The sequence below is a fragment of the Ictidomys tridecemlineatus genome, chromosome 2 (assembly GCF_052094955.1).
Source record: "Ictidomys tridecemlineatus isolate mIctTri1 chromosome 2, mIctTri1.hap1, whole genome shotgun sequence".
Lineage (NCBI taxonomy): Eukaryota > Metazoa > Chordata > Mammalia > Rodentia > Sciuridae > Ictidomys > Ictidomys tridecemlineatus.
In genome coordinates, this window is record NC_135478.1 from 178,242,386 (window position 1) to 178,270,267 (window position 27,882).

Below are 27,882 nucleotides of genomic sequence, written 5' to 3' on the forward strand. Positions count from 1 at the left end.
GCAGCTCTAGACAACAGTGGTCTGACACAGTGAGCCGGTGTCCAGCTTAGACCCTAGGCTGAACAGGGGGGAAGCTTTTGCTGCTGAGAGTTCAGCCGTATTCTGGGTTTGGTGTCAAAGGCTCCAATGCTTTCTAGGAAGAGATCTACTTTCCTCTCTTTGAAAGCGCTTGGTTGAGAACCCTCATTGTGTAATCGGCTCTGACAGAGTGACATTCTGTTTGTGAGGACAAGTGGAACAAATGCTGGACGTGTTGGTCAGAACAGCTGTTAAGCAAAAATGGCAACCATTCATCAATGAAGCGGGACTGCAGTAAAAACAACCACCTATTCATTCAGGAGAGTCCAATGCTCAATGATAACTGGGATGCAAAATGAAATGGCATTTAGTAGACACCAGTCATGCCTTTGTCAAGCAGATGGCATAGAAAATCTGCCTCATGTTATGCTTGCCCCAAACTATCTTATATAGTATGATGATTCCCATGCTGTTCTCTAATGGTCTAGTATCCTTTCAAAGAAATATATTTAGAAATATGAAGAGAATAGAAATATTAGAACCCAAAGTGCAACCTAGAGATGTGGTGAGTGGAATGATTTTGTTGCTAAGGGAAACTGAGAGGGCTCCACACCCATGTTGAAGAGGGGCTGCTGTGAGTGAGGAGGCTTCCCCTTGGGGAGATCTTCATGCATGGAATGGAGTTAGGGCATGAAGATAAGGCCCAGGGATGGGTGGGACAAGAGGGATCCCTCATCAGGTTCACACTTAGAGTGGGCCTGTCAGACCTTCAGACCAACAGATGGTCATGGCCAGTGTGGGGCTCCATAGCACCATTGTCACAAGCAGAGGAGGACGTCACTTCAGGGAGGAAAGAACTTAAAGTTAGTAGCAATTATCTTTTAAATTTTAAATTAAAAGCTTTAGCTTGTTGTAAGGAGCAAAATGTTCTTTATCTCTCTCTTCATGGATTAAAGAAGGAAAAAGTACCTGGTGTTAATTCCCAAACATCCCCTGCCATTATTCATTCAGTTCATATCAGTGTGTTTTAGATTAGGATTAATTCACCAACACTTCATAAACTTTTTAATTTTTTTATAAAGAACAAAAGGATACAAAGATAGTTTCCTTCCCCACATGAGAAGAGTGAAATATTCTGAGGTAGGTGCTGAAAATACATTTCGGTTTCTCTAAAGGAAAATATTCTTTCTTAAAAAGCTCACATTGTATGAAGTTCACATTGTTGGTGGATCACATCTTGCAGTGCTATTGTTAAAAAGCAGGCAAAGAGGAAGGTGCCTTATTAAAATATGAAGAAATGAAAAATTGAAAAGGAATTTAATCATACCATTCTCAGATTGCCACCATTTCTTTCTTCTGTCTGGTTCAAAACTTGTGATTACATTCTCAATGGTGTGACTGTTAGGCTGGGAATATGGGTCATAGGGAAATCGGGAGTCACACACGAAACATTTTTGTTCCCCCTGGAAAACACCATTATTAAATATAAAAATAAGGAATTTTAACTACTTATTGTTGATCTGAATCTAAAAACAAGCTGTACACACTATATTTATCTTTCAATCGGGCTAAAAATAAAAAGCAGAGGAAATAACAAGACATCACTTTTTCCATCAATAGGTGCTTAAATACAATAACAAATTGAACTCAAATATGACCTAGAAATTATATAAGTTTATGCATTTGGGGGCAAAAATACAACTGTGTTACTAATTTGTCTCCTGAAAGAGGCAGATGTTCTGCAAGTTATTTTAAATGTAGAGAAATACTCATGGTGTATTTTTTGAATTTTCAGGAGAGTCCAACTCAAAATAATTTTTTGAATTATTTCCTTTAGCCAAAAAAGGAAATAATATTTGGAAAGAAGAAATTCATGAAACACTGGGGTACTAGGTTATCTGCAACTGTCATTTGATTCCTTTTCTATCAGCTTTTATAGTTTGGGGTAGGGAAGTTTCCATGACAAAAAACCTTTATGTCACATTTTTGGACACAGGAAAAGGCTTTCCATTAAATTCACAACAAAGAGGCCCATCCTCCTGTCTTGCAGACTAGAAGGTCTCATTTACTGTTCTATATATATATCCCTTCCCTGGAATAGTGTCTAGCATAAAGTTGATGCTCAATAAAATTGGAACTAGTTCTGCTTAGGAAGGATTGGAACTAGTTCTGCTTAGGAAAGATTTTCAAAGGTGACAAGAGAAAATCCTGGCTTTTGAGCTTCCTTAATTTAAGGTGTAGCTTAAATTGTAGCTCTGCTTAAAACTCCTGGAGGGCTCTGTGCACATTTTCAAAGGACTGTCAGTGGCCTGCACAGTTATTCCTGGCTCACACTTGAGGGACTCTGAGGGAGAGTTTCTGTAAAACTTCCAAGAAGTAGGGACTGCTCATTATAATTTTCTGTGCTAGCAATTACCTGTGACATCCTATGTCCTCATTGGGCAGGTCCCTGGTGACTGTTGATTGTCTGACCAGGGCCATGCCTTTAACTTTATTTCTACCTGACTTCCTTCGTCACCTGGCTCTAGCTACACGTGCTTCTTGCTATTCCTCAAGCTCCTCCAAAACCCCTTCTGCCTTGGGGTCTTGGCTGAAGTCATTCTCCCACCCAAATAGTCTTCTCTCTTGATCCTTCCCTTCTTTCAGGTCCCTGTGTAAATGCCAACCTCTCAAAGAGCTTTTCCTCAACTACCTTATCTAAAATGCCACCACCTCTTCTCACCACAGCTTGCTATCACTGCTTACCTTTTCTCTAACTTATGTGTTTTATAAATCCTTACACTACTTGAGACTGTATTATGTATCTCCATCTAGAATTTAAGCTGAATGAAGGCAAGGACTTGGTTTACTGTTCTATATATATATATCCCTTCCCTGGAATAGTGTCTAGCACAAAGTTAATGCTCAATAAAATTTGTTGACTGAACGCACAATGATTTTAATGATTATTTCAGCTGGAATCTGTCCAAGTAAACCAGCCCTCCCCAAAATCCACATAATCAGTGTGCTTCAGAATCACTGGATGCCTTAAGCTTGTTGTTGAAGAAAAATCAAGATGTTCTTTGAAGATTAAGACACAACAGACGGGCCTGGGGTTGTGACTCAGTAAGAGAGTGCTTGCCTAGCATGCATGAGACCCTGGGTTTAATCCCCAGCATCACAAATAAACAAACACACTACAGATGCTAGATCAATTCTGCCTATGAGTTGGTTTGTCCCTGACCTGTCCTAGAAGATCAGTAGAAGACTTGTGATGCCACCAAAAGATGCCAAGTCTTCGAAGTATTTCAAATAATACTATGAAAATAATTAGGGAAAATGTTTAACTTTGGGTCTTTTAGGCTATTTTTTTTCTGTAAATATTTTAGAAGCAATGTCTTTCACTGGGTTGGCTATAGAGGATTCTTAGCTGTGGCCACTAGATGTGGGGATTCCAACTTGGGAAATGCAGTGCATCAGCATTGACTTGAAGCTTCTGAAGAAAATGTTTTGCTTGTCACTCTTAGACAATGGGTACAGGATAATCATTCTCTTTGCTGCACAAATGTTGACATAGACTCAGAGCTGTAGCCCCACCTGTGATACTTGTCAGCCTGAAATATTTCGAATCACCCCCCAGGTCTAAGCTTTCTGTCATTCTCCAAACAAAAGAAAGCCTTTACTTTGATTTTCTGAATAACTTTTATTTCTGGTGGTATAACTTTGAGATATAGAATCTGGTGATTGACAGAGTACACTGGCTCCTGACCACCGTAAGCAAATGCCAGAGGTTGAAGAACAAGATGGATGGTGCTAGTGCTGGCGAGTTGAGAACCACTTTTATTTAGAGGAGCTGGACTTAGTAAAGTCTCTTGAAGGGCTATCTATCCCAGCTGGCCTAGGGTTGAGCAAAACTTCCACCATGTAATTTCCTTGCAACATGTAGGGGATTTGCTTTCTTACATAAGTACTTCCCAAACAGAACAGTGCTAAGCACCCAAGTATTGTCTCCACCTATTTATAATCATCTTCTTTTACTCAGAATCAATTAGAATACAAAGCATTTTCCAGAGACCTAAACAAGATGCCTTAAATAAACAATACATGGAAAAGCCCGGGCCACCAACATTAGGCTTATGTCCAACTTCCTTCCTGTACATCCTCTCATTTAAGGGTGAACGTGATTGTCTCAGGGTTCTCAGCAGGTACGATACTCAGATGACCTTGGATGCTTGTTCTGCCGCCAGGATACAGGGAGGAAGAACCCTGGAAAGCCACTGGTCTTCTTATAAAAACTGGTTGTTAAGGGGAAAAGACATAAAAATATGTTCACATTGGAATCTATGGTTTTGAAACAGTGCAACTTCCAAGTGGTATCATGAGGTTGATGTGCAGTCCATTCAAAGTCCTCTGTCTACCCGAAGCTGAGCAATGGGGACTCATTTTCAGAGCAATGGTTTTGAGGCCCTGAGGCACCTTTGATGTTCACTGAATGAGTCAATTATGTTTGCTCTATGGGAGTGATAAGTAAAACAGTAGATTTTATTGTAATTCCCATCAAAGATTGAACCATAAAGACTTTCCTGTCTAATTCTGAATGTACAGGAAATAGAAATTTGGCAGACTTTCTGTACTTTCTGATTAGTCAAGGTTTCCTAGACTTTTAATTATATTGCCCCGGTCACTTCAGGAAGGAGCATTGTCCCATCCTTCAGTGTTGTCTGAGTGAGCCCAGGTGTACAGGAAAAATCTACATCATTGATTAAATAATGACCCAGTAAGTAAACAAGGGACTGACCCACCTCCAGGTAGCTGAGGATGCAGTATTTCTGGGCTCCATTCAGCCCACAGGTAGAAGATGCAGTAAGCTGCGTGCTGCGGCCTAACAGGAGATTGCCAGGGGTAGGACGGCAGGCACCCTGGTCACATTTGTCTTGAGCTTTCGAGCAAATGAGCCACCCTTGAACACAACAAAAACAGCTACACAGAAGGTGGCCCAAAGGAGCCCAAGGCCTGAAGAAGCAATTGGTTAGGCTGGAAAGTTAACGGTTCATCTATTTTTAATAGCAGTTTTGTGGATATTCAAGTTTGTGGATGTTGTTGGTGCCCTCAGCCTGATGGGAATCTCCAAGCGTGGGAGAGTTCACCATCTGCATCCCTGGGCCCCACCTGGGACAGCCAATGCCTGATGAACACAGGGTTCAAAAGGGTGATACCATTGGATCCACTCCACCCTGGGGTTCATGCTCAGCATCTTTTCTTGGCACATGGCTGGCCTGTGTTCACTGCCTTCAATCCTTTACTCCTGATGGCACTCTCTCAATGAATCACTTCACACTAATTCTTGTGTCAGCTCTGCTTTGAGGAAACCTCATCAGAGACAGTTTCTGTTTACTGGGACTTCTTTATGTGTCATTTTAGGGCAAATAGTGAAGTCTAATGCATAGACACTAGGAAGGAGAATCCTCATCCTGTTAAAATCTGTTGTTTCAATGGCAAAAATAAAATTGGAGACTTTAAGACACGTGGGAAATATCTTTCCCTTAAAATAAGTAAATTCAGTAGATCCCCTTTATAACCTGATTGTTGGGTTCAGATAACCCATGGAACAAATCATCCCCTTTTAGGATAAAGTAAGAGTTTCAGTCTGTATGACAAACAATTCATTTTGATGCCTAATGTCCTATAGATGTGCAATGAGGGGATTTGGTCATGAGTGAGATAAGATCACTGCAGGGGTAATGCTATCTTAATCGCTACTTCAGTTCTCTATTATTCATGTGTAGCTTCTGAGAGAATATTCCTAAGTCTAAGTGTGTGTGTGTGTGTGTGTGTGTGTGTGTGTGTATGTGTGTGTGTGTATGTATACATTTTTCTTTATCCATTAATCTATTGACAGGCACCTTGGCTGATTCCATAGCCTGGCTATTGTGAATTGCACTGCTATAAACATTGATGTAGCTGCATCCCTATAGGATGATGATTTTAGATCTTTTGGATATAAACTGAGGAGTGGCATAGCTGGGTCACATGGTGGTCTCATTTCTAGGTTTTTGAGGAATCTATACTGCCTTCTGCAGTGGTTGTGCTAATTTTTAGGTCCACCAATGATGTATAAGTGTATCTTTTCCCTCACATTCTTGCCAATACTTATAGTTATTCATGTTCTTGATAATTGCTATTCTTACTGGAGTGAGATGAAATCTCAATGTGGTCTTGATTCGCATTTAACTAATTGCTAGAGATATTGAGCATCTTTTCATGTATTTCTTGTCCATTTGTATTTCTTTTCTTTCTTTCTTTCTTTTTTTTTTTTTTTTGAGAGTTGCCTGTTTAGTTCTTTTGCCCATTTATTAACTGGGTTATTATTTTTCTTTTGGTGTTAAGTTTTTTGAGTTCTTTGTATATTTTGTATATTAATGCCCTATCAGAGAAGCAAGTGGTAAAGATCTTCTCTCATTCTGCAGGCTCTCTTTTTTCATGTTCGTGTTTCCTTTGCTGTGCAGAAGATTCTTAATTTGATGGCATCCCACCTATTGATTTTTTTAGTTTTATTTCTTGCACGTTAAGGGTCTTGTTAAGGAAATTGGTTCCTGTGCCCATATGCTGGAGTGTTGGACTTACATTTTCTTCTAGTAGTTGCAGAGTTTTTGGTCTAATTCCTAGGACTTTGATCCACTTTGAGTTGGGTTTTGTGTAGGGTGAAAGATAGGAATCTAGTTTCATTCTTCTACATATGGATTTCCAGTTTTCCCAGAACCATTTGTAAAAAGATTATCTTTTCTCCAAGGAGTGTTTTTGGCATCTTTCTCTACTAACGAATAACTGTATTTATATGGGGTTGTCTCTGTGTATTCTATTCTATTCCATTGTCTTCATGTCTATTTTGGTGCCAAAACCATGAAAAGCATTTTTTTAAATCCACCTTAGATTAACACTCCATGCAACACTAGGAGAACACTTCTGGAAATGCTAAATTCCATCTTATTTAAGTGTCTTCTGTTCTAAAAATGCTTTAATTCTGTAAGTGGGCTATTATAACATCTGACTTGAAGACTGACTTAAAGTTAAATTTCAGGAATTGATTTAAGATTTTAGTCATATATAATTAAATTTTCTCTGGAACATTTAATAAATTGCTTATATTGCAACATACATGACTTTGTATACACAATTCTAAATATAATATTTGAGAGCCACTGAGTTAGATAAAGAAAGGAAACTAGGAGCAAATAAATGGGTAATTTGAATCATTGTAAGTTAATTGTTAAATCCCTATATGTATAAATGAATTTTATTTCTTGCCTGCAGAGTATGCTTCATTATCTTATGTTTTTCACTCTTGTAATAATAACATGAATGTATTTTCTAATTGTTGTGAAGTTTGAATAAAATGAAATAGAATCCTAAAGGGGTTAAGGTCTACAGCTAGCATGCAGATAAATTTGAATACATAGAATGAGTGCATTCATGTACTGTTTTGTGAGGCAAGCACTCTATCAACTGAGCTATATCCATAGTCCTTCTGTATTATTTGTGGGTTGCTATTTGTAGAAATAGTTGTTTCCGCTTTTAAAAAGTATATTTGAAATGGCGTGGGAAACCTTGTTATCCTTACATAGAAGAATGAAACTAGATCCTTATCTCTCTCCCTTCACAAAAGTCAACTCAAAATGGACCAAAGACCTAGAAATTAGATCAGAAACTATTTCTTTGAAGAAAATATAGAGTCAACATTCCAGCATATAGGCAATGACTTTCTCAACAAAACTCCTAAAGCTCAGGAAATAATGCCAAGAATTAGTAAATGAGATGACGTCAAATTAGAAAGCTTTCATACAGTAAAGAAAATAATTAGAATGTAAAGAGAGAAACTATAGAATGGGAGAAAATCTTTGCTAGCTACTCTTCTAAAAGAGAATTAATGTCCAGAATACATAAAGAACTCAAAAAACTTAACATCACAAAAACAAATAACTCAATTAAATGGGCAAATGAATTAAACACACTTTCAAAAGAAGAAATGCAAATGACCAACAAATATATTAAAAAGCGTTAAATATCTTTAGCAATAAGGGAAATACAAATCAAAACTATATTGGGAGTTTATCTCATTCCCGTTAGAATGGCAGCCACCAAGAAAACAAATAATAAATACTGGAGAGGATGTGGAAGAAAAGGAACAGTTTTGCACTGTTAGTGGGACTGTAAATTAGCACAACCACTATGTAAATCAGCAGGAGGTTTCTCAAAGGACTAGAAATGGAACCACTATATGATCCAGTTATACTACTCCTTGGTATTTATCCTAAAGAATTAAAGTCAACATAATCTGGCGATGCATGCATACCTCTGTTTGTAGCGGCACAATTCACAATACCTGAACTATGCAACCAGCTTAGGTGTCTGTCATTAGATGGATGGATAAAGAAAATGTGGAATATATGCACATCAGAGTTTTATTCATCCATAATTATGTCGTTTGCAGGAAAATGAATAGAACTTGGGACCATTATGTCAAGCGAAATAACCCAAACTGAGGGTAATATATTTTCTCTCATGTGTGGGAGCTAGAGAGGAAAAAGGATAGAAAGTAAGTGTGTGTGTGTATGTGTGTGTGTGTGTGTGTGTGTGTGTGTGTGTGTGTTACTTCTCATGAAAATTAGAGGAAGATCTGAAGAGTAAAGAAAGGAACATTGAGGGGGGATCGGGAAGGAAAGGTGAAATACTGGAAATTATATTTTCCAAATTATATTGATATATTATGTGCATTATGAATATGTAACAATTAGTATCACCATTATGTGAAATTATAATGCACCAATAAAATATGGAAAAAAGGAAGAAAATATATTTGAATAGGATAGTACAGTATCACAGGTTTTCATGTGAGCCTAAGTTGTTATTTCTCTGCGATAGATGCTCAAGAGTGCAATTGGTTATATGGTAAACATAGTTTTGTAAAAAGCTATCATATTTTTCCCCAGAGTGTTTGTAACATTGTACATCCCTACCAGCAATGTAGGAGGGATACACTTTTTCCACATCCTCTGTAATGTCTGAGGTTGCCACTATTTTTTAATCTTAACCATTATGATAGGTGTATAATATCTTTTGTGGTTTTGAATGGTGTTTCCCTAATGAATAGTAATGTTTAACCTCTTTTCATGAGCTTATTTGCCATCCTTATATCTTCTTTACTGAAATGTCTGCTTCTGTTGCTTGCCTTTTTCCTATTGGACTGATTTGGTCCATGACCTAATTGAGCGAATATTTATATAAGGCATGAGGTCATGTTTGCATAAGATAAAATTGCACAGAATTAAATATATATACATATAGGTATACACATAAAACTGAATGAGGTCAGTGATTGTATCAATGTCAATTTCTTGGTTGTGGTATTGCACTATCATTATACAAAATATCATCATTGAGTAAAATCGAATGGAAGATACACAAAATCTGTTTGTATTATTTCTTACAGCTGCATGTGATCTCAAAAGATAAAGTATCCACAGCCCCCTTGCAAAAAACAAAACAAACAAAAACTCCCCATCAGTTTCTGGAGAGTGAACGAAGGAAAGCTCACACTCTACAATACCACATACATGACATATTTCAGCTACTCTTATAAACTTTTTTCCTGTGAAACATGAAAATTTATGCCAAACCTTTCCAGTAGATAGGAGTGAGAAGAAGGGGTCTATAATAAAAAATAATAACCTCTCTGTGAAATATATTTTGCTTCTCCTCAGATTTCCCCCATTATAAAATATAAAGAAATAATTTCTTCTCATAGACTTGTTTGACAGTGGATTTCTTTCATCTTGACCTCCACAAATGTAGGCTTTTGAAAAAATCATTTCTTATATGGACACATTCTCCTCATAAACTATTCTACTATTCTGGTCATGTTGTATCATCAGGCATGAAATATACACAGATCATGAATTCTACATTTGAGGATATTATCCCTGATGTCTCCATTACTAAACAGCAGTTGGAATAGGGACTTTCCTCTCCTCAACCTCCCTGTAAAGAATGCTATTTTAAATCAAAGGCACAACATTTCTTCCTCTTTCTTTGAGGTAATTATGTAAAGAAAGTCAGCTCTATCTTACACCCTTTTGGTGGTATAATACATGATCCTAGATTGGTAAATGTGGATTTTTCCTTTTATTTATTCAACAACTCAAATCCACATCTCCTCTTATTTCCTAGTATTAGAATTTAGGATAAAAACCTTTTTAGGAGTTTGGACTCTAATAATTAGAGATTTTTTTTTTAAAGTTCAGGTATAAATTTCTGTTGATGCTACATGTGGATTAACTAAGATTTCCCTTCCAGGAATTTGTTCTTTTAGACAAGTTGCATCCTGAATTATTTTATTGGCATTGATGCCTTAGAACTTTAACATGTTTTAATAACCTGACTTGGCCAAACTTGTTTTGATTAGATGTGTACTTTTCAGAAAAAAATTCCCAGGACTTGGGGGAAATTGAACTATTATTCTTATAATAGTATAAATGCAAATAGGAACTTTTAGTCTAAAACACTTGATTAAAAATGGCTGGAAACACAGAAATTAAAACTTCATGCTGAAGACTATTTAAAAAAAATTAAGTGAATTGCCTCTGAATTTTCAACTGCCAAAGTATCACAGAGCAATAGGTAGAGTTGATTCAGAGAACAAAAACGTTTATATTTTTGGAAATTCAGTTCATTCCACACAAAATGTCATGAAACATGAAGAGAGAATGTTATTAAAAATGAATTTAGGAGATATGCTCATTCAAAGAAAATGTGCATCTGTTATCCGTAAAGGATCATTTTGTAGAAATCACTATCATTGTATAATATTTCTGGTTAATAATTTTGCATATTGCTACAATGTTCTTAATCATGTGAGATGTTTTCACGTTTTAGAGTTCATTGCAGAGTTTTAGAGGATGCAAGCCCATACCTTTATATTCCCACATACATTTAGTTATCATGGGTGATAAGGAATGTGTGTTACATAAGGTTTGTACTCTGCATCCAATTTCCAACATCTGGAGGCCAATGTAATTTTTATGATTCTTCTTCTCTTCCTCAGTCAGAATGAAATGTGAAATGTTTAAATAGCGTCCAGTAATTGCATAAACACTTATAGTCAAACTCCCAACTAGAAAATGCCCACGCTGATGATGTGTGGGCAACCTGGTTGAGAGTTTGGCCTTAGGGAGTCTTAGAGATTTGGTTTTGAGTAGGGCAAGCTTAGGTTCAGGCATCCAGAATCCATTGCAGTGGGGCCTTTTCTGGCAAAGCTAGTTTAGTATTGAAGATATTCCCTCCAACCCTCAAGAAAGGGGAGGGAATCCCTCAGTTACCTTGGAGTGGCTTAGATCCTTTGTAATGTGTGGTTAAGGGATCCCACACAGAGGTCTGGGGAAGACAGAGAGATCCTCAGTGATCTATTCTGATACTGAATACTAGTTTAGTTCCAAAGAGGACATCTAAGGCAGCCATAGAAGACACAGCCAGCTGAAGCCAACTCTAAGCCCCATAGTCCTGGACTGTGGATATCAACCAAGGAACCCAGGTGGCCCAGGAATCTCTGCTTCCACTGTCCTGTGGCTCCCCTTTCCAAGGCAGGGAATTCTCAGCAGGCGAATTGAAGGCTCATCATTCTGCAGCTGCTCCTCTAGCACCAGCAAATCTAACTGAGAAATTACCTCAGGATTTGATTCTGAAAGTTGAAGAGAAGATTCTAAGCGACTTAGTATTCAACAACTAAAGGCAGGGCTGTTGCAGATATAGAAACATCAGGGCAGAAGGGAGTAATTAATTTTTGGAAGCATCTTCTCTATGACTAATGCAAATTATTCTTTGTTTATTAAAGACAGCAAAAGCATGGAGAATTTGGCCTTTTTAGTTTGGACATGCTGCTCATTTAGAAGAGGGAATTTTGCCTGTGAGTTCTTCACAATACCTTGTCACTGGGAAGAGTGCTATGTTCAAAGCAGACTGTTTTTTAAAAAAAATTAAGTGAATTGCATCTACAAATTAAGAATCTTAAACTATTCAACATTCTTTAGTATCTATCCTACGTGCTGATGATAGCTTTCTGTTAAGGAGCAACAGGAACAGCTATGTGTGAATACTAAACATGTATGGGTGGAATTTTTCAGTTGTTTGAAACAATTGTATAATAGAATGGCCATGCAAAAATAGCAGTATGGAAAAAAATAAGAGAACATGTTTAAAACTGATTTCTACTAAATATTTTAGGATAACTCAATACAAGCAGAAAATGGATTTTGACAACTGCTACTCACCAAGGTGTAAAAACAGGGTCAGTCGAATTTGCATTCTTTTGCCAAGAAACGACTGGATTCAACTATTCGAGGTTAAAAAATGGTTAAAGTCAGTCACTGATAGACTCAATCATTGTTGTCATCACATCCTCAAATTTGACTACTGATTCTTACTGTTTAGAAACACAAAATATCTACAACACCCAGTTCCTTAAAAAATAGGAGTATAAAATTATAACGGATATTTATTTGCTATTAATTGGTGGGGATGGTTACTGGGGATTGAACTCAGGGTCAGTTAACTACTGAGCCACATCCCCATCCTTTTCTTAACTTTTATTTTGAGACAGGTTCTCCCTAAGTTGCTTAGGACCTCCTTAAGTTACTGAAGATGGATGGAACTTCCAGTCTTCGTGCCTCAGGCTCTCAAATCACTGGAATCACAGGTGTGTGCCACCATGCCCAGCTGCTATTAATGTTTACTATTTTTGAAAACCACAGAATTCAATAGTTTATGAGTAATAATATGAAATATAATTTCCTTCACATATTTAATTTTAGCCCATTTTTCCCATTCTTATTTAGAATTTTTTCTAAAAAATTGCAAAATTTTATAGACTTATTATAGAAAAAGTAGAACAGGCAAAACGAAGAAAATATTACCTATAGTACCAACACCTAGAGAAAACAATTGATATCTTGTTCTTCAGAATTTTGTCCTGGTATGTAAATAATTTTCAAAAATGGTATCATAGTGGTCACTTGCTTCAATCAATATATTGTGGACATCTTTCTGTACCACCAATTACATTTTAAAATTAGTGATTTTAGTTTAGTGTGGGGCATCAGTATGTCATCCTGGCATCAGGGTGACAAAGCAAACTAGCAACTCTTCTTTGAAGCTCCTTGTATCCCCTGGGAGAGAGGCCTCTCTCCACCCTAAGACACTGTTGTGTGAGCCCTGATTCAGAAGGGTGTGTACAGACACCTCAGAAGATTGTGAAGAAAGAAGGTAAAACTCTTCTCTTACACTAGAATTTTAATTACTGCATAATAGCTCTCTGCAGGAATCAGAAGTTATTTAATGATTCTCCCATTGGTTGATGTGTACTTTGTTTCTACTATTTTCCTATTATGAATATTTCTGCTAAACCTTTATTTCATATCTTTATCCTCTAAGATGGAATGGAAATAATTGGTCAAGATGTGTATGTGTTTTAAATAGACATACTTGTGTAATATGTAATAGGTATGTGTGTGTGTGTGTGTGTGTGTGTATATATATATATATATTATATAAATGTAGACATATATACACAGATATATAAGTACATAAACTATATGTATATGTGCATGTATGTTTGTGCATATGTGTATAAAGATTTTGATGTTGCTGTCAAACTGCCAATATAGGAAGTTTGTCCCAATTTATACTCTCATAACAGCTTATGGGAACAACTGTTGGCTTAAACCCTTGTCAATACTGAATATTATGAATATTAGGTCTTTGTCAGCTTAAAAAGCAAAAAAGTTATACCTCATCATTATTATTTTAATTTTTTATTTGAGTGAAAAAACGTTTTCATGCATTTATAGATGAGACTCTCTTTGACATTTTGTCCTTTGAGGTATTTCCTAATGAGGCCTGTGTTCATCCTCAGCAGTTTCACATTCTTTTTTTTTATTTGTTCTTTTTAGTTATACATGACAGTAGAATGTATTTTGACATCATACATACATGGAGTATAACTTCCCATTTTTATGGTTGTACATGTTGTGGAGTTACAATGGTCGTCTATTCACATATGAACATAGGAAAGTTATGTCCGATTCATTCTACTCTCTTTCCCACACTCTGAATTCCACTCATCCACATTCTCTGGGCTCCAGCTGGATAGCACCTCCTGCTTTCTGAATCCTCTTCTGGTGCTATTTCCATTGCCTTGAAGGCACCGTCCTAAACCCAAATGCCAGCCTCCAGTGAAGTCTTTTGGGGATGTTTTGAAATGCTTGATTTTAGGTAAATTTCCTATTCTGTGGTTCAAGCCCCTTACACAGCCTGGGGATCATTTCTGAAGTTCAATGGCATAAGAAAAAAAATGACCTAGTGACACAGTCCTCTTGCAGCATCTCCCTCTGCAAATGAGCTCTCTGTTAGAGAAGGCTGCAGGGCTAAACGGATGATCTTATTTAAAACTGTATGACCTGTAGGAGAATCCAGGGCCATCATGAGGCAGGACCACCACCTCAGATGAAAAGCCTAGGCCGAAGCTTGGTTTTTGTTTGTTTTTGGCTGCTTAACCATTTTTAAGTATATAGTTCAATAGCGTTAAGTGCATTTACATTATGCAACCAACCTCCTGAACTCTCTTTCATCTTGCAAAACTGAACAAGTTCTCATGAACCTCTCCCACTGGCAATTATCATTCCGGTTTCTCTATGGCTTCCTCTGCTCTCTGCAATACCTCACATAAGCAGAATTATGCAGTATTTGTCCTTCTGTGACTTGCTTATTTCACTTGGCATGGTGCCCTCATGGTTCATCCATGTTGTAGCATGTTTCAGAATTTCCTTCCTTTTTAAGGCTAAAAATATTCCAATGTATGTACCCAGGTGTGGGAGACCAACTTTGCACTTGACTGAGTCACACTCCCCAGCTGGGTGCTGAAATGCTCAGTCACAAAAATGTGGCAGAACTTTCCCCACCCTTCTTGGGTTCGAGGGTCGGTGTCTCATGCATGGATGTGTTTTGCTACAGCCCCATGGGTAAAGCTATGCTCAACGGTTCCTTTGTAATAAACTCCTTGCCCTGTTTAGGATAGAATCTTCCATGGAAGTGCCTGTGTGTGTCCCCTTCTGTTACTGTGCCCTTGGGTGTGGCCTACCCAGGTGTCAGTCAACCTGCTGACAGTGGACATCATGAAGATAGACTCAGCCCCCTGAAACCTGACCCCTTGCCTCATTTGAATAGCTTCTCCTCAATAAAAGGGGTCAGTGCATGCTCTCAGCTCTCTCTCTTCCTGCGGACCCTTAAGGTCAGAGGAGCTATCACAGCAACCCCAAACAAAAAGGTATTTGTGTCTCTTCTGTGGTTATTTTGAGCAGCCCAGTCAGCCCAGTTCAACTGGAGTAAACCCTGAGCTTTTTAATCTCGAGAACAGAAACCCGGCACCCAGGAATATTTTTAAGCCACCAATGTTCAGGCCCAGTCCAAACTAAAGAGATCAGAATATCTTTGGGTGGAAACCACAGATTAAAGAGTTTAATGTGCTCCCCAGAGGATTCTCATATGTAGCCAGGCTTGCAAACACTTAAAACTCATTAATGTGTCCAATATGCGAGTCCTCCTAATGGATTCCACTCTAAGATGAGGGCATACCCTCCTGGTTTCCAAGCTTTGCTATGCATTTGGACCACCTGGGGAGCTTTTAAAACTTCTGCTACCTGGGGTCACATTCAATACCAAGTACATCAGAATACCTGGGGATAAGGTGAAGGTGTCAGTATTTTTTAAAGGTCCCAGATGATTCCAATGGGTAGCAAAGTTTGAGAACCACTGCACCACCATCAACTAACTTGCTCAGGCCAAAAACTTGAGAGTCATCCTTGATTCCTCTGTCTAATCCTTAAATTAAATTCTCATCAAACCCCTGTGATCTTATCTCCTGAAACAATGGCTCTAAAAGGGTGGACTGAATAAGGCAACAGATTCATCTGGGTTTGCTGGGACTTTCCTGGTTTTAACACTGAAAGTCCCTAGATTTCAGGAATATTCATCAGTCAGTCTGGGGCAAACCACTGGATCAGCAGCACCACCATCAGCTGGGAAATGCAAGCAAAGGATCAGCCCCCAGCCCAGGACTCGCTGCTTCACAAACTCTTGGGAAGGGGCCCAGCTTTCTGAGCTTTCACAGATTTCCTGGTGAGTCTGATGCATGCTTCAGTTTGAAAATCACTTCCCTGAGGACCTCCAAGTCCACAGTGCAGTGATCAGAGATGCTGTTGCTTTTAAGGCCAGCAGCTAACGCCTCATGAGAATCCACTCTGCAGCAGAATCATTCTTCTTGTTTGTTTTTGTTTTTGCTACTAGAGATTGAACCCAGTGATGTTCTACCACTGAGTTACATCCCAGTCCTTTACTTTTTATTTTGAGACAGTGTATCACTAAGTTGCCCAGGCTGAGATCTTCCTACCTCAGTCTCCCAAGCCTCTGGGATTACAGGTGTGCATCACTGTGCCTAGCTAGCAGGTACATTCTTATGGTCTGGACAGCCTGAGTCCATCATAGATGCTGCAGGTCCACCCTCTGGTGTTGGGGTATGCAGAGACTGGCTGGCAATGTCTGCAGACATATTTGGCTATATAGGAAAGGGGGATGCTCTTGGCATGTGGTGGCTAGAGGCCAGAGATTCTGCTCAATAAATACTCCACAATGCACAGGACAGTCCTTGTCCTCACAGCAAAGAATCATTCAACCCAAAATATCAAGAGTACTGAGCTTGAGAAACACTGCAAGTGGCTTCACTGCCCCCAGTCATGATGTTTATCATTCCATCCTTAAAATTGGTCACTTTTAGTATTTATCCAGTTTTCTATTTTCTATTTTAGGTGAGTTAAGCCCCCAAATAGATAAAGTTACAGTAAGTCAACTTCTACAAGTTCTTTTATCTGAAATCACCCACCCAAATTTCATAAAACCCACAGCTACGTGTGTAGCACAATTTCAGAAGTTGTGATGTCTGTCCCTTCCATCCCTTTCTTTATCAAGTTTACATTTAATTGGTGCTGCTTTTCTTGTTGTTTTACCAAAGCTGACATTTGTGAAGCCTCACAGGGGTTATATGACTTTCTTTCTTTTTTTTCCTGGCTCAATTTTTTGGTGAGTTTGAATAATATATGTAAAGTGATTGGCATTAAGAAACAAAGTTATGCCTTCTTTGGATGAAAAATGTGTAAATGTATTTCCAAAGGCACTGGATGCATTTGGGTAATTGTTTAATGATGCTGCTAGGTGACACGAATCTGAAAACTTATTAAGTACTGCAAAAAACAAATAAACAAACAAACAAACAAACAAAAACAAAACCCCCCAAAAAACCAAACCAACAGCAAAACATATTAAACTCACAATAATGAACTTTTTAGCATTGCTAATTAGTTTAACTTACTATCCACTAACATTGCCTTAATAGCCCTTGCTTGAAGACCATCCTGTCCACACCCTATCAAAGAGTTTCCTCTGCTTTTTGGAGATAGTTTGTATGAAACAGATGAAGCCAGGTAATGCTCAACTGCAGAGCCATAGGCCCACAGGTGGAAGTAGTGTTTGATAAAGCCTTCTCCATGGGAAAAGCACATCCCACCCTGCTTCTACTACTGCTCAGTTCTTCTGCAAATGATGCAGTAATATGCAACAGAGGGCTTGATTATAATAAATGGATTAGTCCTTAAAACATTTTCTAACACAAATAAGCTAGAGTTGTCATAGAAATCTTATGTTAAATCTTTCCATTATTTGTGTGACATTTTTTTCATATTACTTATGGAATCATTAGCTATTTCAACGTTTTCCCCCTAAGTTGCATTGCAGGGAGGAATGCAGAATGCAGAGCTATGAAATGTACCTTTGTTTTAATCAGAGAAGATACTAAGTTTTCCTTAAAATTTAATATTTATTCATATCTAGGATATTAACAAAATATCCAGAAAGTATGGGTAGTTCTAAAGAATTTACACTTTTTCTAAATTTTGCAAGTCGTATCTTCATGTTGACAATAAGTAGTCACCAAATGCACAAGTAAAACTTGTGATTTCAACATAACGAACATCACTTGGAGCTTCCTTAAGATGCAGAAAGACTCCATCATTGGGGGCTCTTCACTATACACTAAGCACCAGTTTTCCCATGGACACTGTTTTATACGGCAATAATCTTGTGTATCATCTGATTAGTCTGTAAATGTAATAATTATAATTAATGCTCTGCTATATTATATGCTAGTTTTTACTCAGTGCTGCTTTCCCATATAACTAAAAATTCAGAACTTGCTGATAACTTCATTTAATCCATAAAATGCCAACTTATCTGGGAAACCAGGTAAGACTTACCAGGATTTGAGTCTCTGTCCAGAGGTGTGCAGGCAGCAAACAGGGCGTGTAAAGACACACCTGAAAGTGAGAGTCAATTTAAGTAGAAAATGTTCTCCCTGAGGCACCTAAGGGTAGGAAAGAACATGAGAGGTATTCCAAAACCTGCCAAAAAGATGATTTGTGAAGTTACTCACCTTAGGTTTTGACTACACACCCTGTATGCAGAGGGAAATAGAACTGAATTTTTATGGCAAATGTTCTTGTTTTCTCTAAAACCACTTTTAATGCCCGGGGAAAATGCAGAGCTATTTCATTCTGTTTTATTTATTTATTTATTTATTGGCTCATGTTTCAGCAGTAATTTTTGGCTCATTTTCAACAGTAAATTTTAAAAGCTTGGTACTTTCTAGCTATGAATGTGCTGAATTAGAGGGGCTTGTTTCTTAGGTATGAGGAACCTCAATCCCACCCCAATCCATTTCAATGGGGCCAGGTGAGGTACTCTTATTAGGGTCCTCAAGGCTTGGTTCAGTTCTAACTGGCTTGGGATCACCTTAAAAATCTCACACATTTTGTTTACCTTGTGATTCTCCAAATACAACCATTGTTGGAATTGCAGGTCTAGCTGATTTGGAAACCCATGTAGTTTCGAATTCCATTCTCCTATTCACCACTACATTTTAAAATCAGTGGTCTTAGTTTAGTGTGGGGCATGAGGATATCATCCTGGAATCAGGATGACAAAGCAAACTAGCACCTCTTCTTTGAAGCTGTTTGTATCCCCTGGGAGAGAGGCCTCTCTCCACCCTAAGACACTGTTGTGTGAGCCCTGATATAGAAGTATGATAGTAGGAGCAAATGTGACTCCATTTTGTTTTATGACTTCATCCTGTAAAACAACCATGCCAAGTAGAAGAGTCATGACTGGAGCAAGATGTTCTTTTCCTTTTGCTTTAGAAACCTTTAAGAACACAGAACTACCTAATGGGGTATTGTTTCTGTAACTAGGATAACGGGGCTCTGTTTCTGTAACTGGGGTGACTGGGCTAACTGTGATTGGTTAGGCTTCCCTCCGCTTGACTGCACTGTCCCACTTCTGTAACCTGGCTTGCTTGCATTGGCTAGACCCCCTGAACATCCCTTTTGTGGTTTTCAGGCTTCTAAGGAGTGCCCTTGCAATTGTTCGGGACTGATCAGGGGAACAGCTTTATGTTCTGGTCAGCCGCCACCGGTGTGCTTCAATAAAGCCTTGATTCGATTATACGTGAGTGGTCTGGAAGTCAGTTTATGAAACCCTGGGACAAAGCTTTAACTATAACAGAAGGGTGTGTACAGACACCTCAGAAGATTGTAAAGAAAAAAAGGTAAAACTGTTCTCCTACACTAGAATTTTAATTACTACATAATAGCTCTCTGAATGCAGGAATCAGATGTTATTTAATGATTCTCCCATTGGTTGATGTGTACTTTGTTTCTAATATTTTCCTATCATGAATATTTCTGCTAAACCTTTAAAATTCACGTCTTTATCCCCTAAGATGGAATGGAAATAATTGGTCAAGGTGTGTATGTGTTTTAAATAGACATACCTGTGTAATAGGTAATAGGTATGTGTATGTATGTGTGTGTGTGTGTGTGTGTGTATATATATATATATATATATATATATATATATATATATTCCCCGCCTCATCTCCACCAGAGCTGCTGATGACCCTGCTCCGGCTGTGGCCTTGACTGTCTTTCCTTCTTGGGGGCCACCTATCTGGGGTGGGGAAGCTTCCCCTAACAAGACTTGCCCAGACTCCAGAAGTCTGCACTGGGCACGGAGAGCCTTGCAAGTCCTTACAGGATGTGTGGGGGATTACTCATTCTCCCAGAAGCCTCCAAACAGCTCGTCAGGCTTTAATAGGATTTGAGAGCCCAGTGAAGATCCGGGTGCTTAATGAGGCTGACACCAGCTGCCAACACTGAGAGGACAGATGGGTGTGGTTTGCCTGAAAAGTCCTCAGGCAGTGAGGAGGTGTCAACCCTTTTTGATGGGCCTGGTATCACGGGTTTTCTACTATCTCAGAGTGACCGCATGGAACTGGAGAGAACCCCAGGGGGATTTGCCCTGTGTTTTCTCTTATAACCTTCCCAGTTTCTTCTCTAACGAGGAAGATAGGAAGAACTATGCAGCCTGAAGTGGCTTGGCCCAAGGTTACCCTTGATGGCTCACCTCAGAATCTCCCTTGGGGCACCCTAGTTAAAGAGACTGAGGCAGATGAAACTGGCAGGGCATTTCAGAGATAGTAGGATAGCAGGGGACTCAAGTCCACCAGATTTTTTGGTGGAGGGGGGGGGGTGGGGGATACTGGGGATTGAACTCAGGGTCGCTCAACCACTGAGCCACATCCCAGTCCTATTTTGTACTTCATTTAGAGATAGGGTCTCACTGAGTTGCTTAGTGCCTCACTTTTGCTGAGGCTGGCTGTGAACTTGCGACCCTCCTGCCTCAGCCTCCACTGTGTGCCACTGTGCTTGGCTCACCAATTGTTTTTTATAATTTCTGTAAGAATTTAAAAATACATCTCAACATGTATTGGAAAGTACTAAAATGTAGTAAACTTTCAGATTATCAATATATGGGTAAAACCTGTTTCATTTCTATGCAACAATTGGTAGTACAGTCATATAGAGTGTGACACCCAGTAAGGACTTGAGAGGTAAAGTAACCCTTTGTTCCCAAGATAAGGAAACCAAAATCTAGAGAGTTAAGTAACTCGGTTAAAGATACACACCAGTGCTCTTCTTCCCTAGTCTGTTCTTAGTTACTCTCCTTATATCAAAGAGGGTTATACAAAATTACATACAAGAGGAAGTGAGGGGAAAGGGAAAAATAATACAAGGGGGAGGAATGAATTACAGTAGAGGGGGTAGAGAGAAGAGGGGAGGGGAGGGGAGGGGGATAGTAGAGGATAGGAAAGGCAGCAGAATACAACAGACATGAGTATGTCAATATGTAAATCAATGGAAGTGTAACTGATGTGATTCTGCAAGCTGTATACGGGGTAAAAATGGGAGTTCATAACCCACTTGAATCAAAGTGTGAAATATGATATATCAAGAACTATGTAATGTTTTGAACAACCAACAATAAAAAAAATTAAAAAAAATAAAAATAAATAAAATATAAACATCAAAATTAAAAAAAAAAAAAAAGATACACACCAGTCCCCAGCCACCCTTCATCTTCCCTGCTTTAACAGCCCATGTGGATAGCTGTGTTTCTTTTATTTTGTTCTTTGGTGTGGTGGCTTTGTGGTACGGGATCATTCTGGAACACTTGAAGTTTTCAGTGAATCCAAGAAATTTTTTTGTAGGAGAATGAGGCTTACCGAATAATTTACTCCCCTCCTCAACCTTGTGAGTTAGGTGCTGAATTATTCTCATTTATAGATGAGAAACCTGAAGCACAAAGAAGTCAAGTAACTCACCCTTTCCCAATATCCACATGGATATCAATGTTTGCTTTTTTTGTTTGGGTTTTTTTTTGGGGGGGGGTAGTACTGGGGATTGAATTTAGGAGCACTTGGCCACTGAGCCACATCCCCAGCCCTATTTTGTATTTTATTTAAAGACAGGGTCTCACTGAGTTGCTCAGCGCCTCACCCTTGCTAAGGCTGGCTTTGAACTCCTGCTCCTCCTGCCTCAGCCTCCCAAGCTGCTAAGATTAGAGGTGCACACCACCATGCCTGGTTTCAATGTTTCTTTTTCAATGTTTCCCCCGAGATGAACTAACACAGCAAGGAAGCAGGGGCGGAATAGGTAGAAAAAACCAAGTTGCTGGGGCCCATCATAGGTAGTGAACTGACTCTTTGCTTTTGATCACAAGGAACTGTGGCAGAAAAATGTTAAAAATCTTTGAAATGGGCAGAAAGGTGCCTGGGTATCCTATGTGGTATATCCATCCTGTTTATGTATGTCTTTCATTGACTTTGAGCTATTTCACAACTCTAAAAGTTTTAAAATATTGATAGTAATGAAATGATTCCTCATGGAAATGTAAATTAGATCCTGTAGGGATACTATTGATTATTGCCATGTCGATATCAGCCAACTGATTTCAGCCTTTCTGATAGCCTGTATATACGTGTTTTGAAAATATTCTCCTTTGTACTGGTTATAACATTTTTCTAGTTCTCCCCTTCATTAATGAATTAAAGCCATTGACATGTGTTTGTTTATAGTTACATGGAAATCATGATTTTATGTTTTAAATGACCAGTCTTCTTATATGCTTGTCCTTCTTTCATGTGCCTGTGTGACTCTCCCAGGTGCTGTTTCTTCTGTGGGTCGTACTTTGCCTACTTCTTCATCTAGATCAGGGGTCAGCAAATCACAGGCCCTGTATGGCCAACTCTCTGATTTGGAATGGCCTACAAACTAAGAATGATTTCCACATTTCAAACGGTTAAGAAAAATCAAAATAATAATAATAATACTTTGTGGCAGCATTAAAATGAAATACAAGTTTTAGTGTCCATATATAACATCTAATTGAAACAGTCATTTTGATGTGTTTAGATGTTGTCGGCAGCTGCACTGTGTATGCTACAAGGCACAGTTGAGTAGTTGCAAAAGAGACAACACACCTGCCAAGTCAAAAATATTTGTGACCTTGACCTTGAGAGAAAAAGTCGGTTTACCCACGATCTACTTAATGCCTCTGGAGTCTCAGCATCACCTCTGGGACCCTCCACTTTCTTTAACCTTCTGGCCCATACTGAGTTCCCCTTCTGGGTTCCCTGTGCCTATGTCTCTGGTAGCAGCTGCCTCTTTATCCCTCCATTCCTGGTTTTTATGTCCCTCAGACCTGGGCTCCATCTTGCTCACCCTGCATTCCCAGTGCCTAAGATAACAGGCTCAATATTTGTTGAGTGAATGCTTCTTTCATCCTTTGCTGGATGAAATGAGTATTTGTATATCACAGTATGCTGAATAAATATTTAACAATTGGCTATCTATCAATCCATTTTAAAAATAAAATGATTGAAGTCAATATTTCTTTTGATTTTCCCAGCAATGAAATGATATAGCAAGGAAGCGGTGGGCTTAAGGCTGTGAAGACCAGCTGGCTGGGACTTACTGAGTGGCAGCTCTGAGAGGATAGAATGTCCCCAAAGGAGCACAGACTTAAAAAGTTGGAGAAAGCCTGGTTTTCCAGAGTTCATGAAGCTCCAGCTTGGGAAGGGAGAGGAGGGCCACACAGTTTCTGGGAGTACCTTTGACATTGTTTTCTACATAGCTACTTCATAGTAGCTCCTCTTGCTTGTCCTGTTTATTACTCTATTACCACTAATTCTTAGGTTTTTCTGCTTTTTCCTTGTTGCCACTCCAAGGAAACATCCCCTTGCTCTATCAATCATTGTATGTGAGCCCAGTTCTCCCCAGATTGCAATTCTGTTTTGTTGTTTCCTGGCAGCTGTGAATGTTCACTCCCACCAGGCGCTACTGGGGAGAAATGCCAATGCGTCACGCTCAGTAATCAATTCAGGACTTAGGTCATCAAAACAGCTTAGAGAATGAAGATATAGTTGAAAAGCAGATTTTCAGAAAAACTCTAAGCACTTTTAAGAATTTAAGCATTGTACTATTTTAGTGTACCCCAAACTGTGTGAACTCCTTCCTCAATCGGTTCATTATCTTCCTGGGTCTTCAGGTGAGACTCTAGCTTTGTCCTGGCATAGGATTTGCCATTACTTGGATGACCTAGAGAGTCTGTGGTCCCAGGCTTGAGACCGTGTGGAACTTGATAACACCTTCACCTACTATGGGCCTAGGCACAATTTTTAGTTCCTCAAAGACAGCGACCTTATCTTCCTGTTCCCTTGGCAACTCTCATTCAGATGTCATATGCGGAAGCTACAGGAGGGATTGGCACAGACAGGATTAAACTCCCATTTACCCACATTCTTTGTCTTGAACTGTGTCCTCTACTCCTCACTCCAAGTTCATATTGTTGAAGTCCTAACCCCTCATATTTCAGAATGCCCCCTTATTTGGGGTGGGACTTCAGCCCATCATCACACCTATCTTTGTGATCATGGTCTATGGACTACAACAGTGCTGGGTCCCAGATCCTTAGTGATTGGGCATGAAGGCACCCCAGTCTCCACTTTCAGAGATTATTGTTTCTATTCTTCCAGTCCTCCTGGAACACTATGTAGCCATGGGCACAGAAATGTATTGCTTGATGGAAGGATTAATTCTTTCATGGAGTACTAGATGCAGAGGAGCAAATCCAGGTATGAAAATGAGCCTTCTCTTCCTTCTCTCTTTTTTTCTGTATAAAATAGAGGCGAGACTCTGCTTGAGTGAGAAGAGTAGAGAGCTGAGATCTCAAAGTTCCTGTCTGTCCATAAGCATCTTCCCGGAGCAGAGCTGATATTCCACAATACATGACTTTCATATTCTCATTGTGTCCTTCTCATCTTGATGGGAAGTAATGACACACCCCTGACAACATCTAACATGTCTCATCAAGGGTAAGAGACTTTATGAGCCAACTTGCAGGTTTGGGGAAAACTGAGAAAATTTTGGCTTGGCCTGCTGGAGCATATGGTAGCCTCACAACCATAGGAACTGAAGTGATTTTCCAAAACTGACTGTCCTAGTATTAGCTCTATATGCTAAAACATAAGAATAGGAAGATGTGGGTCTCTGTTTTTATATTAGTGTGGGTCCATGTCTAGGTAATGCCAAATTAGGGATGCTCCAAACCCAGGTAACCAGAGACAATGATGTCTTTCTTTTTTATAGCCTTTGGACTGAGGGTCTAGGGGCCTTTAAAAACAATAGGCTTTCTTTTACTTTTAAATATTGGTTTTTAACAATTGGACAAACCCACAGTCCTACTATCCTAATTTTGGTATCAAACTTTTAACTTTTGTAGTTTAGATTTTTTTTTTTTAGTTTTTTAGTTGTCATATTTATTTATATGTGGTGCTGAGAATCAAACCCTGTGCCTCACACATGCTAGGCAAGCTCTCAACCACTGACCCCAGTCCTGTAGTTTAGATTTAAGGATAAATAATTTAAAGAAGAAAGCGCTTATATTTTTGAGTCAGACACATTTGAATTCATATGCTAGATCTCTCCCACAGCTGTGTGATCTTTGGAAAGAAAAGTGGCATTTCCTCACAGGACCGGTAAGAATATTGAATGGGAATATTCAATATTTGATAATTGAGAATATTTAATATTATGGGTAAGAATATTGATGGACACATTGCCTTGTATGGTATATGGCATTCAACAAGCACTACAGGTAGCTTAGGTGTTCTCTTTTTCTTCCCATTTTATTACAGCAATTCCTAGCTAAAAAGAAGATTAAATACTGAAAACACATGTAAAGTAGGCAAACATTTCAAGGGTTGCTTATATTTGAAGGACAGAATGTGAAAGAACATAAAGTGATTTGCAAAGGATTATGCTTTAGTCGGCTTCAGCTGCCAGAATAAAATGCCACAGACTGGGTGGCTTAAATAGCAGAGATTTATTTTCTCACAGTTTTGGAGGTTAGAAGTCCCAGATGAAGGTGCCAGCCCATCCTGGTAAGGGCTCTCTTCTCCCTGTGTCCTCACATGGCAGAAGGAGAGAGTGAGAGAGCAAGAGAGCACTCCCGCAGCAATTTCTTTTTATAAGAACACTAATCCAATTATCAGGGCTCCACCCTTATGACCTCATTTGACTTTAGTCATCCCCGAGAGGACCTAAATGAAGCACATTGAGGCTTGGGGTTTCAACATATGAATTGAGGCGTACAGAACACAAACATCCAGTCCATAGGTCATATTTACACTTGGCATTTCATTTCAACTTTTACTTGGGGAATTTAAAATTGCATTAAGATTTGTAAAAAAAAAATGCTTCTTTCCTTATCCTGCCTTTTTGGATTCAGGCAGGGAAGGAGGCCAGAAGGCTGTGGCAGCATCCTGCAATGCGTTGACATTTTCCCACAGCACTGGAGGTGTGTAGAGTCTTCTCTGGGCAGTTCAAAGTTTCCAGGGTTCACTGCAATTGGAATGGGGCTTCTTCAGTGGTCTCAGTGACTAAAACTGCCCTCTTGGGCGATGGGGGAGAAATTAAGAGAAGGAAGGAGTGAGAGAGACAACAGATCTCAAAATCCATGTCCCCTTCCCACCAGAGATTGTGAGGTCTCTCTGTTCCCCGCCCCTGCAGGCCACCCCCCACCCCACACATTAATCAGTTGTCAATTGACTCCATCAAGCTGCCCTTGCTGCTGCTTTTATTTTCACTGTTTATTCTGATATCCTTGTTTTTCCTCTCAATGCAGTAGCACATTATCGGGAACATGCATTTAATTACAGTGTTTTTGTGAAAAGCTGCTGCATGCCTGTTTTCTTGTACACTATCCAGGAACATTTTTTAAAATCATCTTTTCTTTTTAGAGGGCTAGATTTATTTTTTGATTTTTTTGTCTTTTTTTTTTTTTTTGCCAGAGAAGACAAAGAAAAATAAAAAACAAAACCAAAAATAGGTCTGAAGGAGAAGACACACATGAGAACAACCAAATAAGAGATGGTGCTAAGGGAAAGACATGCCATTTGCCCTGATGGTCTGAGGAGGTTGGTTTGCCAACCTCAATTATTAACACCCACTGAACTCAAAGTATTACCCTTGGCTCTGAGCCTTACAGTCTGGTGAAAGGAACAAAGGAGAATATTAAAATTACTATTTGCAAGGTAAAATGTTCCTGGTTTAACTGAGAACCAGTCCCCAAATACTCAGAGACTTTCTAGTCCTCATGTGGCTTCTAGGGGCTTCATGAGCCAAGAAGAAAACGTGAAACTTCCACCCTGCAAAAGTGGTCATGCAACTTCAAAAAGAGTCTCCAATAGTTAGATGGAGTATTATGTTCAAATATTAACACAGAAGCCCTCTGCACATTACAAGGGGATGTGTGATGTAAGGAATTGCTTTAAAAATGCTAAAGTATACGGAAAAAATGATCACATGGTGAAAATTACAGAAAGAATCTGGGAATGGTAGCAATCATTCATTTGCTTTTATTCACTCAACCAATATTTATTGAGTATAAACCATGAGCCTAGCATCGAGTCTGTCACATGTCAGGCACATGATAACTATGCCTGAATGAAGAAAAGAATACATCATTTTTCTGTATTTTATTCTAGGCCTGAGGGATGTGTAGTGAAAACAGGACCTGGGCTCTACCTTCCCAGAGCTCTAGTTGGGAATGCAGACATTCAGCAAATAAATAAATTCACAGGTGGACTTCAGACTGCAATAGCAGCTGTAAAGAAACAAATAGTGTGGCTTGGGATATAACTCAGTTGGTACAGTGTTTGGCTTGCATTCCCTGGGTTCAATCCCCAGACACACACATAGACACACACACACACAAAAAAAAAAAAAAAAAAAAAAGAAAGAAAGAAAGAAAGAAAAAGAAAGAAACAAATAGTGTGAT

At 39.0% G+C, this 27,882-nt stretch overlaps 1 protein-coding gene across 1 annotated transcript in view; it reads right to left on the reverse strand.

The window, feature by feature from the left end:
* Nucleotides 1-12,351, reverse strand: part of Lamb4 (laminin subunit beta 4) — a 100,982-nt gene extending 88,631 nt beyond the window's left edge. Inside the window, exons 1-3 of the mRNA XM_078027833.1 lie at nucleotides 12,318-12,351; nucleotides 4,800-4,957; nucleotides 1,346-1,481 (exon numbers count right to left, since the gene is read on the reverse strand). Coding sequence (XP_077883959.1) covers nucleotides 1,346-1,481; nucleotides 4,800-4,957; nucleotides 12,318-12,351 — 328 coding nt within the window. The remainder of the gene's footprint in view (nucleotides 1-1,345; nucleotides 1,482-4,799; nucleotides 4,958-12,317) is intronic.
* Between the last annotated feature and the right edge of the window lie 15,531 nt (nucleotides 12,352-27,882).